The sequence below is a fragment of the Protopterus annectens genome, chromosome 11.part0 (assembly GCF_019279795.1).
Source record: "Protopterus annectens isolate FY-2018-M chromosome 11.part0, PAN1.0, whole genome shotgun sequence".
NCBI classification, from domain to species: domain Eukaryota; kingdom Metazoa; phylum Chordata; order Ceratodontiformes; family Protopteridae; genus Protopterus; species Protopterus annectens.
The window spans coordinates 1,148,747,111-1,148,764,715 of record NC_056745.1 but is presented as its reverse complement, the minus strand read 5'-3'; the positions used below and the strand labels follow the sequence as shown (position 1 = coordinate 1,148,764,715).

The window sequence follows — 17,605 nt, the reverse complement described above, 5'->3', positions numbered from 1 at the left end:
TGAAAGCCTTTATTGGGGCTAGCATCTATTTTACATGTACATGTTTTGATCAGTCCTTCTTGACCCAGAGACCTTGCACTTTTATTCCACTGACACTGCTCCCTGAGAAAAGTCCAAGATGTCTGCTGTGAACAACTGCTTTGGAGCAAGACAAGAGAATGGGAGACCTAGACTCGGAGATATTCGAGTCCTCCACCAAGTTATTTTCTTTTCACAAATCGCAGGACTGGGATTAGAAAAAACAATAGAGCTGTTGCTGGGACCAACAAGATTTCAGATACTATTTTATCTTTCTTGTGGAGTCTTACAAGAGGTAGCATGACAATCACGGATATCTTCAGAACCAAAATCCTGAAATATTCCCTTGCTGTAACAGAAGTCTGAGTGAAAAACTTCTGGAAAAGATCTAAATATAGATCTATTTTTTTCCTGTGGAAGAAACACTCTTTGTACCGACATGTCTAGCAGGCAACCCAGAAACAATATCCTGTGTGATGGAGTCAAACATGCCTTTGAATGTTCTGTTGGAATCCCAGCCTGTATAGGAAAACTCTTGCTCAGGTGGGAGATTCCTTGCACTTTGAAAAAGTCTCTGCAAAGATTTTTCAATTTTATTTTTCTTTCACTTTTATAAGGTTTTAACTGAGTATAATCAAAAAACCCTTTTCAGCAGAAGCCCAAGGAGAAAAGCTCCAACATACTACAAACATTTTTAAGCAGGCATTCAGGAATATACATGAACATACAAGGTATAAAGAAGGTTTAGATATGATACATAGATCTATATGCGTGTATACACACACACACACACACACACACATATATATATATATATATATATATATATATATATATATAAATAATAATGTTTATATTTAAAAGTATAAAAGTGGGGGAGGGGATTTTTGAGAACACATCTAGGCAAACTTCCTCAAAACAGTACCACTGGCAACAGCCCTGGAAGCAGTATCTACAAAGTCATGAACGCACTTCAAACAATGAGTAGTCATTTGAGAAACAGAAAAAACTAAACTACACAAAGCAGATCTTTCCTCAAAAGAGAAAACTGTAGCCAAAACACTCCTCATACTTTCAAAATTAGTCTGTATAAACTTTAACATATGAGCCTAGGAATTCAGAATTCTAAAAATGAAAGTTGGAGAAGCATACACTTTTTTTCCCAAACTTATCAACAGCTTTACCATCCTGGTCAGTAAAAGACGGATTAGAATTAACATAATGCTTGGTAGCAGCTGGATTAACTAAAATTTTAGCTGCTGGGTAAGGTCTGGAATTAGTGTAGAAAATGTGAAAGACTGAGGAAGTTTGTACATTCTATCGGTTTCCTTAGGGGCTGCAGGTCGGCTATTAATGGAAACCATAGGCTGTGACAAACACATTCTGCAATGCTGATGGGGGGGGGGGTGGACGAGGGTTCAGGAAACTCCAGTTGTAGCAAATCATATAATCTTCTAAGGGACTGAAAAACCTCAGTGTTTTCCCATGGACAGGGACTTTCATATACCATACTCTCCTCAGACTCTGAATCAGAAACCTAAGAAAAGACTGCACTGGTCTCTCCAAATTCCCTTACAGATTCCAAATTTTGGACCGCTTCAAGGAAAGAGAATTCCCTTTTTCTTTTACCAGAAACACCTCACAACAAGGGTCAACAGCCTGAACAAGTCCCTAAGTCCATAGTAACTAACTTAGGAGAACCCATATGTTTAGTTTTCTGTCACTTTTTGATAGGAAAATTAGGGCAAACACACCTAGTATTGCCAGCAATAGCTTCCCTAGAGATGGGCACAACATTGTGGCTAAGAAGGGGCACATTCCCTGCCCCTTCTCCTATGACCAACATGAGTGGCTCTCCCTTGCCCACTTAAGTGACCCCAACAGCTGCACAGGACATGGCTAACCCCTGGTCCATAGTGGCTGTATGGACAACACCAAAGGGATCCAAAGAAAAAGATGAGTGTCCTAAGGAGCCAGCTTTGGTCACAGCAGAGTTAAAAAACTGGGGCTTTGGCAAATTACCAGCATTCTGTGATGGCAAAGGCTGCTTAATTAACTTTTTATTTTTGTTGCTTGAAGAAGGGTCAACTGAAGGACCAGTAGTTTGTTCCATGGTCAAGATGAAAAAGGGGTTTATTTTCAGACTAAGCTTAGCTGAGCTGCAATAGTGGGTAAAACAGAAACACAGCAAAAAAGTAACTTTTTACCAGGAAAAAAACAAACACTAAAAAGCACTTTAAACACTTCCCCAGCCCCAAAAATTAAAATAAATAGTTTCTCCACAGAAAATGTAGTTTAAATAACTTTTAACAACTCTACCACAAAAGTAAAAAAGTTTAGTCCCATTAAATGTACATAAAAGCCATGAGACAGTGAAGGAAAATACTTTTTCCCAGCTTAAAAGTAGTTGTTTCATGTAAAAACTTAGTTTAAACAACTTTAAAAGTAATGCAGAAGGTTATTCCCCGAAGAGAACTTGTTTGCCTGACAATGGAACAATGACAGCTGACTGTTGATCCTCAAAAGCCTGCAGAGCTGTAGTCTTCTCGATGGTAGGAAAGCTCTGCAGGGCTTGGTGCCCAAATCTATCATTTTAGTTAGCTCAGTCTGAGGAAAAGAATGGTTTGGGCCTGTGGAAAGTGCCCTGAAGCTTTTGAAGTTGGTTGGTTACTACATCCCATGTAGAATACAACTCCTGTGGCTTAGGCTACTGCAGAAGTGATCAATATGAAGAACATCTGTGGGTGTCCTCCTAATGTCCTTAATTCTCCAAGTTAACTGGTGATCAGCATGGTTATTGTAGCCACACCCCAAATGTGATAACTTCATACCTATGTTCACCTATCTCCAGGAAATGTGTATCAGTGAATTGTTTTCCTCATCAGCTTTACAAGAGTGTAGACTCTCCAGGGAAGAGTAGCAATTCCCCAAACCTCATCTCTTCCCATCACCTTCCACCCACATTGTAAAAGTTTTCTCAGAGTGAACATGTCTGTCCTATTGTGATGGTGCTGGGAATTATGGGCCTCCTAACAAAGACAATACCACTTTTTTGTGCTACCAGAACAATTGTTCTTCAGGAGAAGCTGAAAGTAAACAAGTCAGCATAACTTTGTATGTTACCTCAACTGTAACAGTATTAGGAGAGACAGTAAACAGATAAACAGTTATAAATGTGCATCTTTCTACACATGATTTCCAGTTCTAGACATACCTTTAATGAATTTAAAATGGCAGATCCGTATTCTGTTTCCACTATGCAGCTTTCATTTTCCATGTCCTTGATATTAACATTTCCAGTTCCTGTTGTTTTAATATCCAGATCTAGAGGGGACCAAACAATACAAGAAAACAGGGATTCATAAAATGCATACCTTAGCGAGCAATGTTACCAGGATACTCAAATCTGTACATACTGTATAAAATAAGCCACCCTGGTACACTGGTCTGTCTTCCACAATGTACCCCAGTCACTGCTCAGGTCAGTTTTGTCATTTGTTGGTACTTATATGGCTTAACACAAAAATGGATGCCAAATAAGGACTGGTTTGCTTACCTGGTCTGACACTCACCTACATAATATAAATAAAGGAAATAATCAGATATTACTGGCATCACTTTCCACTAGTGCTCCATTATATATATGTATTATGTGCATTCTTGAGTTCAGTTACCTTTTCTTCTCCCAGAACCCTACTTTGGGACACAGTTATAGATACCCTTAGTAGTAATAATTCAAGTTGCAGAGTAAGAGCCCTTATTCATAAGTATTTTGTTCCACTAACAGAAAGGGTTCTTAGCTGAATTTTGCCAATCCCAGAAAGTCATATAGGTTGGTCAGATTATTCTCCTGTCTTTCAGGATATGCAAAATATGGTCTTTCAGCATGTGCCTATACAAATTATGCCGTGGACTATTCTCTGTTTTTCTTCCAAAACATGCTCAACAGAAACAGGCAAAAACATCCCAAATAAAGTTTCATCATTTTTTTACAGAACCATACAACTTCTTTTAACTGTTATTGTCCCCTTCCAAATGTAACTCAGAATACTAGAAACTTACTGATTTAATTTAACCTTTGAATAACTTATTTAATAAAAAAGTGAATACATTTTCATCCAGTATTCAGAATTTTTCAAGTTTTGCATAATACTCAATTTGCTTATACAGTTTATGTATTATTCGATTTATCTCTTAGTAAACTGGAGTAGAGCTCTGATCCAACTGGACCAATTTCAGGCTCCTAAGGTATACAGCAAATTGGCAATAAAGTCTACAAATAAAATATTTCAATGTTACATTAACATTTCAAGATATTTAAAACTGGTAACATATGTATTAAAGAATTAGTATAACAGATACCAATTAAAAATTACTAAAGGATTCATCAGGTAGGTAGACTGTTAAACTACGGGGTAACTTAAATTATATATGAACCTATATTTCAAGATTAAACCATTAAAGATGAGCCTAATCCTAAACAAAAGTCTCAATTTTAATGCTTTACAGCATATTCATTTAAAATTCAAGCACCTGGTGGACAATGAGAGTTCTGATTACTAAAAGCAAGTAGGGAACATGTAATGCTTTGTGAAAAAGCATACTAGGAACTCATAAAAAGATTCAATGCTGACCTCTAGTGGTTCTCCAAGAAAGAGTGCAGCAACACATTTCTCATTGCAGAATGTTCCTTTATGGTGTCACCTGAAAGATTCTATACACAACTTTGATTTTCTTTGAATATCATATTCTTTCCTTATGCATCTTCATCTGTAACAGCATATATGCACTTTTCTGGTAAAGGCAAGCTGATGAAAACAAGAGAAGTTTACAAGCTGAAGAAAGCATGAAGGATGGCTGCTTGTTTGACATACTTACAGGAAAACTCTGCCCTCTCCTACAGTTTATCTCAGGTTGCTTTTTGACCTACAATATAGTTCCAGTACTGTGTCGGCACCAGAAACCTTACTGTACTTTTTAAAACTTTCATTTCCATGTCTTGGAATCAAAGGAAGGGAAAGCCTACTACTTTTAAGCTTAACTTCTCACACTCTTTGCTGGGGAATTTGTCTCCACCTGCATGTCGTATACCATAAAGACAGATAAATATGTACTTTACAGTGTCATATACTGCTGTCAATCTTAGAAGGGCAATAAATCCTGCTAATGTCAGGAGCACAACAGCTACTATAGAAAAAGACAGACAGCTGTGAAACTGTTTTCTACTATTTTAATTGCAGAGAGGAGGGGAACCTAACACTTCCCTTTCATAGCACAACAAAGCAATTAGATCAGTCAGGGGGTTAAAAGTAGTCATCACTTCTGACAAATTTACATAAGCAACATCACAGCACTGAAATGCTAAACTTTAAAAGTTGGTTATTTATAACAGTTCATATGTTAAGAAAAGTTAAATGCAGTATCAAAGACTTCTGTGGCATTTAGAGAAAAGTCAGAAAATATTTTTTTCCTTGCATACTATCAACACATTTACCATTTTTCAACCCCCCCCCCCATACACATATAGGACAGAACTGTAGAAAGAGAGACAGATGGTAACCCTATCAACTAGCTGCAGTGATAATGTTTATAACAAGGTCCTTAATGCTTTTCTGTGACATCCCTCCAGAGGGTGATGTATATCTGGTACACAGATTCATGGTAGGAGACTCCCACTAACTTTGAGTTAGTCCTTACAGTGGTAAAGTGCATGAGCATTTTCCAGTCCACAAAAGAAATGTGAACATTTATGGCAACCATAACATACAGCTGAATTTACTTAACACATGTTTGCTATGTGCTCTTGCATTAAAAACATTAAGAAAGGGAAAACAAAAGTACTTTAACTGAGTTTAAATGCACATGTCCAACTGTGTCTGTCTTTGTGTGTGCGCACACATATATGGATATAGATGTATGTATACATGCCTGCACATACTATATACATTTTACATTTATATATATATATATATATAAATACATATATAAATATATACACACACACATATATATATATATATATATATATATATATATATACACACACACATATATATATATATATATATATAATTATGTAGATATACATGCATACACACACACACACACACACACACACACACACACACACACACACACACACACACACACACACATATATATGTATATAAACCTTCCCAGCACACAAAATCTACTTTCCTGGGCAGCTATCAAATTCACCCAGGAAACTATTGTGCTTGGTGACTTTAACTTGGATTGGCAAACTTGCACATCAAGTAACTCATCCAATTTTATAAATCTTTTCAACTTCACCCAAACAATAACCTGTCCAACCTGCACAGACAAACACACCAACAAGCAGTCAGCATTAGATTGGATCATAACTAATAAACCTAACTTAAGTTACCCAGCTGGTTGACTACCTGACACCCTCAGCAATCACTCTCCAATCTTTCTTTACAGAAAGAGTGTGCATACACAAAGCAACATCATTTATAAATACATCACTACAAAGAAAAAGTTCTCCCCCACAACTTTTCACCTCCTACACCAACAATGTGACTGGACACCACTTAAACACCTACAGTTAGATGCTGCTGTACAGCACTTTAACAAAACCTTCCTTTCAATCCTCAATACTCTTGTCTCCACTAGAAAAGTGCATACTAAATCTAAGCCACTCCCATGGCTAACCAAAGACACCAAACTGCTAATGAAGCACAGAGAAAGCCTGGTCAGCATACCATACTTCCAAAGACAAAGCTGACCTCTCAACTTATCAGCTATTAACAAAGAAACAGATCAGAAAAGACAAACAATCGTAATTAGTATCCTGTCAACAGAAACACCTAAACAACCCAAAAAATTCTGGCAATCCATCAACCAGCTCATTAACCCTGGTCATACCTATACCCCACCCCCAGTCACCGCAAACAACTCAGACCCTATCTCAACACAATTCAACACCCACTTCATTAGTATCATCACCTCCCTATTGGACAACCAACCCTCCCAGCCACTTTGTCCCCACTCTTGCCCCAGATACTCACAACCCTTTCTCCTTCTCACCTGTTCAAACTAATTATATAAAGACCCTCTTAACCAAACTTAAACCTTGCTGCATATCTGCTAACAAACTCCCAAATGAATTCCTAAAACTTGCTGCCCCATCTATTGTTTACCCCATTTCAATCTTGATGAATTGCTCTATTAAAGAACAACATGTTCCACTTCTTTGGAAAACATCTCATATTATACCCCTCCACAAAGGTGGTCCCTCCAAAGAACTAACTAACACCCCTTAGTCATCCTTTCCCCCTTGCAAAAAATCCTAGAAAATTGTATCCACAACCAATTAATTAACTACTTCTGAAACAATAACCTTCTTTCCAGTACTCAGCACGGCTTTAGACCCAAACAAAGTACCAGCACCGTCCTCCTTATTTTCACTAACACCATCAACCACCTCATGAATAAAGGCTAGCTTGCATCTTCCATCTTTCTCGATATGTCCAAAACCTTTGACACTGTATCCCACCAGCTACTACTTAAACTGCCCTCCTATGGCCTCAGTCCTTCAACCCTAACTTGGTTCCATAGCTATCTTTCCAATCGACGACAGGCCACAAAATGGGAACCCCCCCCTCTACTCCCCATCTCTGGGGCGCACCCCAAGGTTCTATAAATCTGTCCTCTTCACTTTATCATATTCACAAACAATCTTAGTTCTGCAACTCAACTAGTTACATGCCGATGATTCTACTCTTATCTGCTCTGCCTCCTCACCCCATGAACTCCAACTAAAAATGCAATCATCTCTTCAGGGCATCGAAACATACCTCTCTGCACCAACTAATTTTAAATCCCAACAAAACCAAGATCTTAGTTTTCAGTAACAGAAAACCCAAATCTTCCCTACTCACTCTCTCAATCACTGCCACAAATGGAACCAAGATAGCCCCCACTAACCACACTAAACTTTTGGGCGTTACCATAGATGATAATCTCAAACTTGATATACATATTGGACAAACTATCAAAAAAGTCCACATTAAACTAGATACCCTATACATGGTCAAACCGTACCCAACTCCCGATGACAGGTTAGCCAGTGCTCGCACACACCTGCTATCCACCCTCCTGTATGGTTCACTTATATTCACAAACCTTCGAAAATCGGACCTCAAAAACCTTGAAACATGCTACAATATGCCACTAATCATCCAAACAGATCCCACCACTGTGCAGCCCTCTCACAGCTAAAATGGCTAGAGCTACCCAACCCATCACTTAATCAGCTAACCTTAACCCACAAAATAAGGTATCACCCCAATGACTGTCCAGCAATCTCCTACTTAGTCCAACCTAGTAACAAAATTAGAACTCTCAGATCCTCTAACAAACTTTTACTCAAGGTTTCCACCTCCCATAACTGTCACAGCTATTCCCTCTATTCACACATAATAGCCAAACTCTTACAGAGACAATAGCAAAAAAAGCCCAACCACGATCAGTTCAAATCACTCCTAAAGGAACACCTGCCTAACCACTGGCTGTGCTCCTGCACTCACCTGGATAATTATTAACCCACTTCTATTATTGTTTTCAGCAAAACTCCTATTCTTCTGATATGAATGGTCTCTTAGTATAGAAATTACTCCAGTACTTGTATTGTTCTACTGCTTCTTTTAGTACTATTGCCTGTATTGTTCTACAGATTGAACTGTACTATAAAGACTGCTTGTTCTTGCATTGTACTGTACTATTGCCTGGATTGTATTCTCTGGAATATTCTTTGAAATATTGTTGCTTTTTGTTATACTGTGGAGCTTTTCTCCCCGGGTCTTCGCTAAAAACGGGAAACCCAGTCGGACACTACCCAGTAAACAAATTTAATATATATATATATATATATATATATGACTACATGTGTGTAGCACGCATCTTACATGTATGTACAAAATATATTATATGCATGTGTGTGTGTGTGTGTGTGTGTAACTGAAAAGTAGATTATATGCCAGTGTATATGTACTTCATGTCTTTTTCATAAAAACAAAATGGAAATTTTGTGTAACTGTATGTGTGTGCATTCACATAAACACACACATATATGTATAACAAAATGTATGTATGTAACGTGTAATACTGTATGTGGGATACAGTACAATGTGAATACATCTACAGATAAATAAGCAATAGATATTTTTGTAAGTAGTCACACATACACTGACATATGGATGTGCATGTGTGTGTGTGTGGGTGCATGCCTGTAATACATACAGATGCACACAAACATATACACACATAGATGGGGCGTGTGCATGCATGTATTATACAATTGTCATCATCCTAATTAAGCTCCTTTTTGTTATTTTCTACATCTCAAATCTCTTTCACCCTACTACTACTTAGGCTCCAGTGTAATGGTTGTTCTACTCCAAATTTTGTAGGTTTAGTATCTTTTCATACTATCTTAGGACAACAAAAGTGATGCAAATATAATCATCCCCCACCCTCGCCCTTTTTTTTGTGAAGCCCTAAAACCTTCACTTGCTGATTCCTAGTGATTTACAGAACAGTAACATCTTGTGGCACGGTGAGCTGTGCAGTATGGATGCAAACAATTCATTATTTATAACAAAGTTAACATAGTAGAATTAAGCATTATTAATATATTCATTCTAGTAAAAGTTGTTTAATATTTTACTTATTCACTGTCACGCCTTGGCTATGTGTTGTACATGCAATCTTTGTCAAATGTCTTTATGGCAGTTTTTTTTTCTTTGCATTACTAAGTGCATTTATTACTTGTTATTATCTTTGCTAATGTAGCCTGTTTCATGACTGAAAAGGGTCCATGGACCAGTTCACTTTCCTGGCTAACAAAGTATAAATGGAAAACAGAAAAAAAATGGGGGGGTGAACATGACAATAATAATTGTTGAGCTAGTAAAGCACATTTCAATTCTGCATCATTCATGAGAGAGAAAAAAAAAAACTTCCCACTGAAGGCACTAAGAAGTAGCAGACACTTACTTTGGATTCCTTTCCATTAGTAGGTATCACCTGTATATCATTCAGCAAAGATCATTTACTTTAGTGAGAGTTTTCACACCTCAGAATGAGAATGTGGGGGAAGGTCTGTCAATTGCTTTAGCACTACAAAAGAATCCCAATACAAAAGCTTGCTATTTACCTACTTTCTTTTGTTGGAAGTAGCTAACAGGTAGTTATAGCATAAAACAAGCTCTGACAGACACATAAATGAGACTCGTGCAAGGAAACATAGAAGCAGCTCTGTTACAGAAGGTGTATTAGATGACACTGCTTCACACTCCTGCCTTTCTATCTTGATGGCATGAATAAACAACACCACTTCCTTATATCTAACATGATTCATATAAAGAGAACCTGAAATGTATTTTGGAAAAAAGAAATGAAAGCAAGAAAACAAGGTCACGTTACCAAGGTAGGTCCTATCAGATGCCATTTTGTGGGAAATACATTAAAACTGTAAAAGAAGTACTTGGGAGTGATTTTGAGGCATTAAAATAGCCTGGAAACCAAATATACAATAAAAAAACATGTTTCATGATTCAGAGGGTGGAGTTTTCCTTTAAGTTTCAGATCTCATTTACAGATTATTAAGTTTTACATTTCAGCCAGAAACTGGGCTACAACAATAGCAACTGCATTTCCTTCAAGGCTAACTTTTAAAATTATCTTGAAAGACTCCAATGAAATATCAGATTTTCTCATTCAAAAGAGCTTTACCTTCCCTGTAATAAAAAACAACCAATGCTGCATGAAAATAAAACATTTTTTAAGTTCTCCATTGTCTGTGTGCAACCCATACTGTAGTTTATTAGCTCATCGTCTTCTATACATTTTGTGATCATAGTGCCCCCACCCTAATCCTTCATTCAACTGCAATCTTCCCACTTTTCCCCTTCCAGTCCTTTCTGTTTTGACACACTGCATTCTTCAGTCAGGTGTTCCTTAGATTATGAAATATCTACTACAGCAAAAATTATCATTACCATATTAGTCTGTTAAGAAGAACAAAACAAACTAAGTATGTCTTAGTTTATATTTTCTGTTCTGTTAGAATAATTGCAACTTATGTGTCAGATAGGTACCATCCCATGATCCCTGATGTTCATGTTAAGCTCCCAATACACAGCCCATTTCACTTTAGACACAAAGCCAATTTTTACAAATATGTTAATACTGCAGATGTTTCTACAAAACTGTAACATGTCCCCCATTATCCATCCACAACTCCTTCTTCTCATTTTTTTGCACATGAGGTTAGGGTGTCACTTCAAATGTGACAATCATCTACAGCCAAGGTTTACTTCGCCGGGGGGGGGGGTTGCCCTGCCGCTGTTGTTCTTCCACACCACACACACACAAAGACACTTATGGCCAATTCAGAGTGTCCAGTCCACCTACTGCATGTCTTTGAATGTATTCTCATAATGCTAGCCAACTCTGTAATCTTAAATCTTAGTCCATCCAGCTTCTGCTACTTGTAAAGTGTAAAATTGTTGAAAATATCTGTGCAACATGAATATTTCTTTTTCTGGAACTTGTCTCACTGGATTTCCACTGAAAATAGACCATGCCAAAACTGGGTATTTATTATAGAATAAGCCGCGGTGGTGCAGCGGTAGCATTGTTGCCTCACAGCAAGAGGTTCTCCCGTTCGATTCTTGGCTGGAGCGGCTTTGGTGTGGAGTCTGCATGTCCTCCCCATGGTCGCGTGGCGTTTGAAAGACATGTGTAGAATGGGTGTGCCTTCGCTGAAGGTTGGGCATCGAACTGGCACCTCAGCACCCGTAAAAAATCTACTGCCAATCATTAGCAGACCGGAGTTCCACTGTGGCGACCCCTAACTGGGAAAAGCCAAAAGAAGAACAACAAGAATCTGCAAAGTGAGGGATTTAGTATAGAAAGTCTAACCACGGGTTATGTCACAGCATGATTAAACAAAGAGTTCCCAAAATAAGGAGAAACAGGTGGAGTGGGAGACATCTGAAGATAAAATATGAACATGGGAAAGAAAAAGTTATTTAATATGCTGCAATATTTATGCAAAGGAGAAAGTAAAACTAACCTACAAAAAAGGCAGCACCAAAGATATTTGAAGAGAAATACAAGTAAAGGGATCCAGATATGGAAAATTTCAGAATACTGACACACAAAAAAGAAAACAAAGGGAGAAAGTAGAAAAGATGATTAGTAATGAAGAAGTTAAAGAAACAGAAACTGAAGTTATGGATTGCATGCGAACTGAAGGATTTAGTGTAGAAAATCCAACTCAGCTAACATCAAAGAATGATATAGCAATGAGTCTCCAAATTAAGGAGAAAGAAGTGGAATAGGAAGCATCTGATCACTAGCCACATGAAGCTACTCTGGAGCCTTCAGCAGGAAACCAGTACAAAATTAGAGTTGCATTGCAAAGGAAGGAGCAGGACAAAATAACAACTCTGACACAGTCAATGCTCTGGAGTGATAGGCCACTGAGTTCCCATATGAAAGAGCAATGGATGACACAGGAAGCAGCAGAAGAGAATATGTCACAAGAAGATGTTCTGGAACCTTCTTGAGAATGCCTGCAGGAAACGAAGAACACAGAAAGTGCCCTCAGTTTAGAAGAAAATGATCTAAGGGAAGAGTTGCTTGATTTAATATAGACAGATTACAGAAAGTCAATAAGACCTAAAATGTTGGAAGTCTGATAAAACAAACACAATAATCAAAGACTATTAGCAGAAATTCAAGTGATATAACAGAAGTAAATAGGATATATCAATCTGTGGATAAATTAACAACAGATAAAGTCTTACCACTAAAATACAGTGCAATAAGGGAAAGGAAGAGAAGAAATCAAATGATATCATGGAATTATTAAATAAATAGAGAAAGCTATAAGGCAATTAAGCCAAGAAGTGTCACTGGTAGAAAAGTATAAAATACAGAACAAATCAACAAAAGTACTTGAAAGATGTATGTGATAAAAGCAATGAGCACTATTAGAACAGACCAGGAATCTATCATATAGTACTGCAAATAATAAACTACAAATATCAGCACAGGCCGAAAAATGTAGAAGGCATGCAGATAAATATAAACAAAAAGTACAAAATAAGCAGTTCATCAATGACCTAAAAAAGATTTATAGAAAACTGGGAAACAAAACAAACTGAATAGAGACATCACCAAAAAAGAAGACACATTTTGGAGCAATATTTATGAAGACCTTGTGTAACATAACAAATAAGCTGAATGGATAGAAGTAGTAAAAGAAACACTGAAAAGTTCAAGTGTACAGGATATGAAACAGGATAAAGTAGAGGCCAGAGGAAATGTAAACAAAATTAAGAAAAGCTCTTAACTGGAAAACCCCAGGCCCAGATTAAGTACCTAACTTCTGACTAAAAGTATTAACATCTTTGTACGAAGATTTAGCCCCGAGTAAGAAATACTTAGATGCCCACTTTGAACAGACACCAACCTGGTTAATAACAGGAAAAACAGTACTCCTCCTTAAGAGAGAACATGCAAGCTATCCTAAAAACTATAGACGTATAACTTGCTTTCCGGCTACGTATTAAATATATACAGGAATTGATGCCGACAGAGTTTATAGTCATTTAGAAGAAAACTCAATCATAGCAATAGGACAAAAGGGTAACTGGAACAAAGGATCATTTGTTATTAAAGTCATAATGGAGAACAGTAAAAAGAGGAAGAACCTAAGTATGGCATGGATAGACTACAAAAGTTGACAGCATCCCACTTTCATGGACGAAGGAGTGCTTACAGATGTATAAAATAGACCCTACTTTGATCAATTAAATTACAGTGACCATGAAACTGTGACTAACCACTTTGCAGCTAAGCCATCATAACGGACAATTCATTATCCCAGGAATAAAAATTCAAAGGAGGATATTCCAAGGTGACTGTCACCGCTGCTCTTTTGTCTTGCTCTTAACCCATTAAGCTATCTACTTTGCAGATTAGGTTATTATTACAGTTTGACTCAACAAAGTGTAAAGACTTCCATCTTGTTTTGTGGATGATTTAAAAATGGACAGTTGATCAGATGAGGAGCTGAAAGCACAACTGGAAGTGATCAAACTTTCTCAGATGATATAAGAATGTCATGTGGTCTTGATAAATGTGCAAAACAACATTTAAAGCAAGAAAGCCGCAGCACCAAGAAAATATCTGTCTGGGATAGGAATGTGATATAAATGAACTTAAGCACGAGGGAGTGTACAAATATTTGGGAACTGATGAACGATCGACAATAAGACATGAACAAATGCAAACAAAACTCAGTAAGGAATATTTTAGATGACTAAATTAATACTGAAAAAGGTCCTGGCATCTAGGAACAAAGTCCAAGCTATAAACCAATTTGTTCTTCCTGTTCTAACTTACAGTTTTGGGGTGACTGATTGGCCCCAACAGGTCAGTTGGACAATCAAGAAAAATGGTTCACACGCATCAAATGATATATAAAAATCAGTGCATGCCAAGATTTTATATTTATTATTCTGAAGGCGGTATGAGCCTCCTCAAAACTGATTACACATATAGATCTGCAATCGCAAGACAGCATACGTGTCTGCTAACCTCTCCAGATCCAAACATAGTGACAGTTTTAAAACATGAAAATAAAAAGTCTAAGATGACTTTCCTGCTTAGTTTAGAAGCACCATATCACTGTCAAATGGGAATGGAAATCAAAACAGAAGTAGACAAAAATCAGGCAGCAACTGAATGTGCCAAAAACAAAAGAAACAATATAAGGAGAAGGATGAGATGAGAAGGTAAAAATGTGGAAAAGGCATAAATATAATTGCATGTACAGAAAACTCCTGGAACAAACTCAAGTTGATCAAGATCTGACACAGGAATGGTTAAAGAGAGGTGAAGTTAAATCAAAAGATGAAAGATTAATATTGGCGGCCAAGGATAGTAGACTACATACATGTTGGTTTATAAAGTCCATTGAACATATGAGAGAGAAAACCAAATGCAGGTTCTGTAAAACAAAACTGGAAACAGTCACATATCTGTTTGCTGGATGTGATACACTACTGACAAAGGGCCTATATACTGTGGCAAGACTGTTGCACTGGGGATTGTGCAAATACTACATTACTGAAGTAGCTGAGAAGCACTGGAAACATGAGCCACAAAACATTATAGAGAATGATGAAGTTTGTATCGCATGAAATCACACACAGCCAACAGTTCAAAAAATGATGTGAGAAAGCCAGACACAGTAGTCCATTAAAAGGAGAAAAGAGTAGCATTGAACATTGAAATTGCTACACCCGGTGATTACAATGTCTTGTGTACAGAGAAACACAAATTATAAAATACCAGGATTTGCAGGCAGAAATGAGGGCAATGTGGAAGAAGGGTTCCCAGACAGTTTAATAGTATTAGGAGAAGTGAGTCTTATAAAACAGAATTAGATATGCTATTGATGCATGTAACTCCGTATGAATTGCAGAAGGAGTCAGATCTGGGCACATTGTGAGTGCTGTAAAGAGCAATTCTGTCTAACATCAAAGATTGAAATAGTACTAATTTTACGAACTTTAATCATACTTTGACTTAGGAAAGGGGTCCATTCCCATCACTGTATTAGATACCCAAAAGACATGATGAAATTACAGACATTTTCCGTTAAATTCAAATAAATAAACAAACAATACATTTGGTAACTCATTCTGGTATTTTTCACAAAAACTTTATCATCATAAATATATTTTTTGGTTGAGACAATTCATTCAATAGAAGATAAATAGCTACAGGCAATAAATTTGCATACTTAAGAGAATAATTATGTCATTAAGTCCAACTGCAGTAATTCAGCCACAGTAGCAAAAATTACATTTAATCTAAGGTGCACGCTACAAAGCCAATTTCTCAGGTGTGAGCAATCAGTTACAGATGACCAACTGCATGTCTCCACTATAAAGTGTGTTATGAACTACAATTCTCAGCTAACTAAAGCAACCACCTTAGCAAATACAGCTCTAACTGACAAGGCTTTTAAGGACAGCTGTAGAATCAAAGGGAGTCATTTGAAAGAGAGCCCACAAAACTCTTGCCAGACATAGTCAAAAAAGCAAATTGTCACTGTAAGTGAATGTAGAGGCAAAACCACAGAAAATGTTTTGCCTCCTGAATGTAATCCTTTGGGGTTTCATAATGCACTTCAAAGAGAATGACATGGTGAATATTAAAATGAAATAAATAAATAATCTCAGCACTGTAGCTCCCTCCATACATTTCAGAGCATAACAGACTGGAAACGACAAACCTCTAATGGTAGAAGCATTAGCAGAGCACACAGCAACCACTTACGCATTTAAAGTTTTACATACTTTTTAAAAATGCAGACCAAACAATTAACCTAGTATGGTATCAACAACTCAACTGGAAAGGAAAATATTAACCCTTGCTTGAAGATTGAACCTGGGTCCCCCTTCATTTTGTGCAGTTGACACTGCCACCGGCCCAGTAAAAGTCTATGGACAGTTAGATATCTGGTTTCCCCCCCAAAAGCAACTGTTTTCTTTCAACTAGGAAACCACCATAATGGTGAATTTTTTGATCACACAAGCACACAATGCAAAACAACCAACTAACCTAGTATTGTATTAACTTGATGAGAAAGAAAAACACTGACCCTTGTCTGGGTTTTCTAGCCGAAAGGAAAAATAACTGCTAACATGATTTGCAGCAGTGGTACAGCAACCACCATCAGCCAATGTCACTGTGTTGCAAATGTACATAGAACAGCTTTGGAGTATTAATACAGTAGTCTAACTAGGCATGAAACACTACAGCAACTATACTAAGGGCAAGCACAGCCCAAATTTCTCTGTTAACTCTATTGAGACAAGATACTCCAAGGCAGATTGTGATAGTGAAAAACGTACAAAAATGAGTAAGCTCAACAGTGTCCATCTTCACTACAGACACCTTCCAGTGGCCTGACAGTGACATTACCAGGACATTGCAATCTTCAGCATGATGTATATGACAATATACCACACACATATATGTATATCAACATACCAGCCTTGCAAACTTCAAGAAAATCAGCCACACATGACTACCACTGTGTGACAGGAGCACCAGGCATCATAGGTGCTACTAAAACCAACAATACTGACTTTCAGTCACCAGGTACTGATGGCAAGTACACATACATAAAAGGCATAGTACCCCCACTGCTAGTGATCAACTAGCATGTAATCACAGGCAGAAGTGGGATACATGTACTAAACATCCTGGAAGAAGCCATAATGTATACATTTAGCATCCATCAGCACACTGCTATGCCATTAAGTCTTGTGACGTACTGCATGGACACTTTGTGGGTGATGCAGGATATTCCCTGGTGCCATAGCCAGTAATACTGCTGCAATGGTCTGCCTTTCACAGAAAGTAAGCATACAACACAGCAAATCACTACACCAACAGCCTTACTGAATGCATGTTCACACACAAAGATTTATTTTCCCTGTCTTGAAAAAACTGG

At 37.4% G+C, this 17,605-nt stretch overlaps 1 protein-coding gene across 4 annotated transcripts in view; it reads right to left on the bottom strand.

Moving 5' to 3' along the window:
- Window positions 1-17,605, bottom strand: part of FAM185A (family with sequence similarity 185 member A) — a 1,394,841-nt gene that overhangs the window by 1,325,136 nt on the left and 52,100 nt on the right. For all 4 annotated transcript variants that reach the window (XM_044088506.1, XM_044088508.1, XM_044088507.1 and 1 more), the window contains exon 2: window positions 3,233-3,342. In XM_044088506.1, coding sequence (XP_043944441.1) covers window positions 3,233-3,342 — 110 coding nt within the window. The remainder of the gene's footprint in view (window positions 1-3,232; window positions 3,343-17,605) is intronic.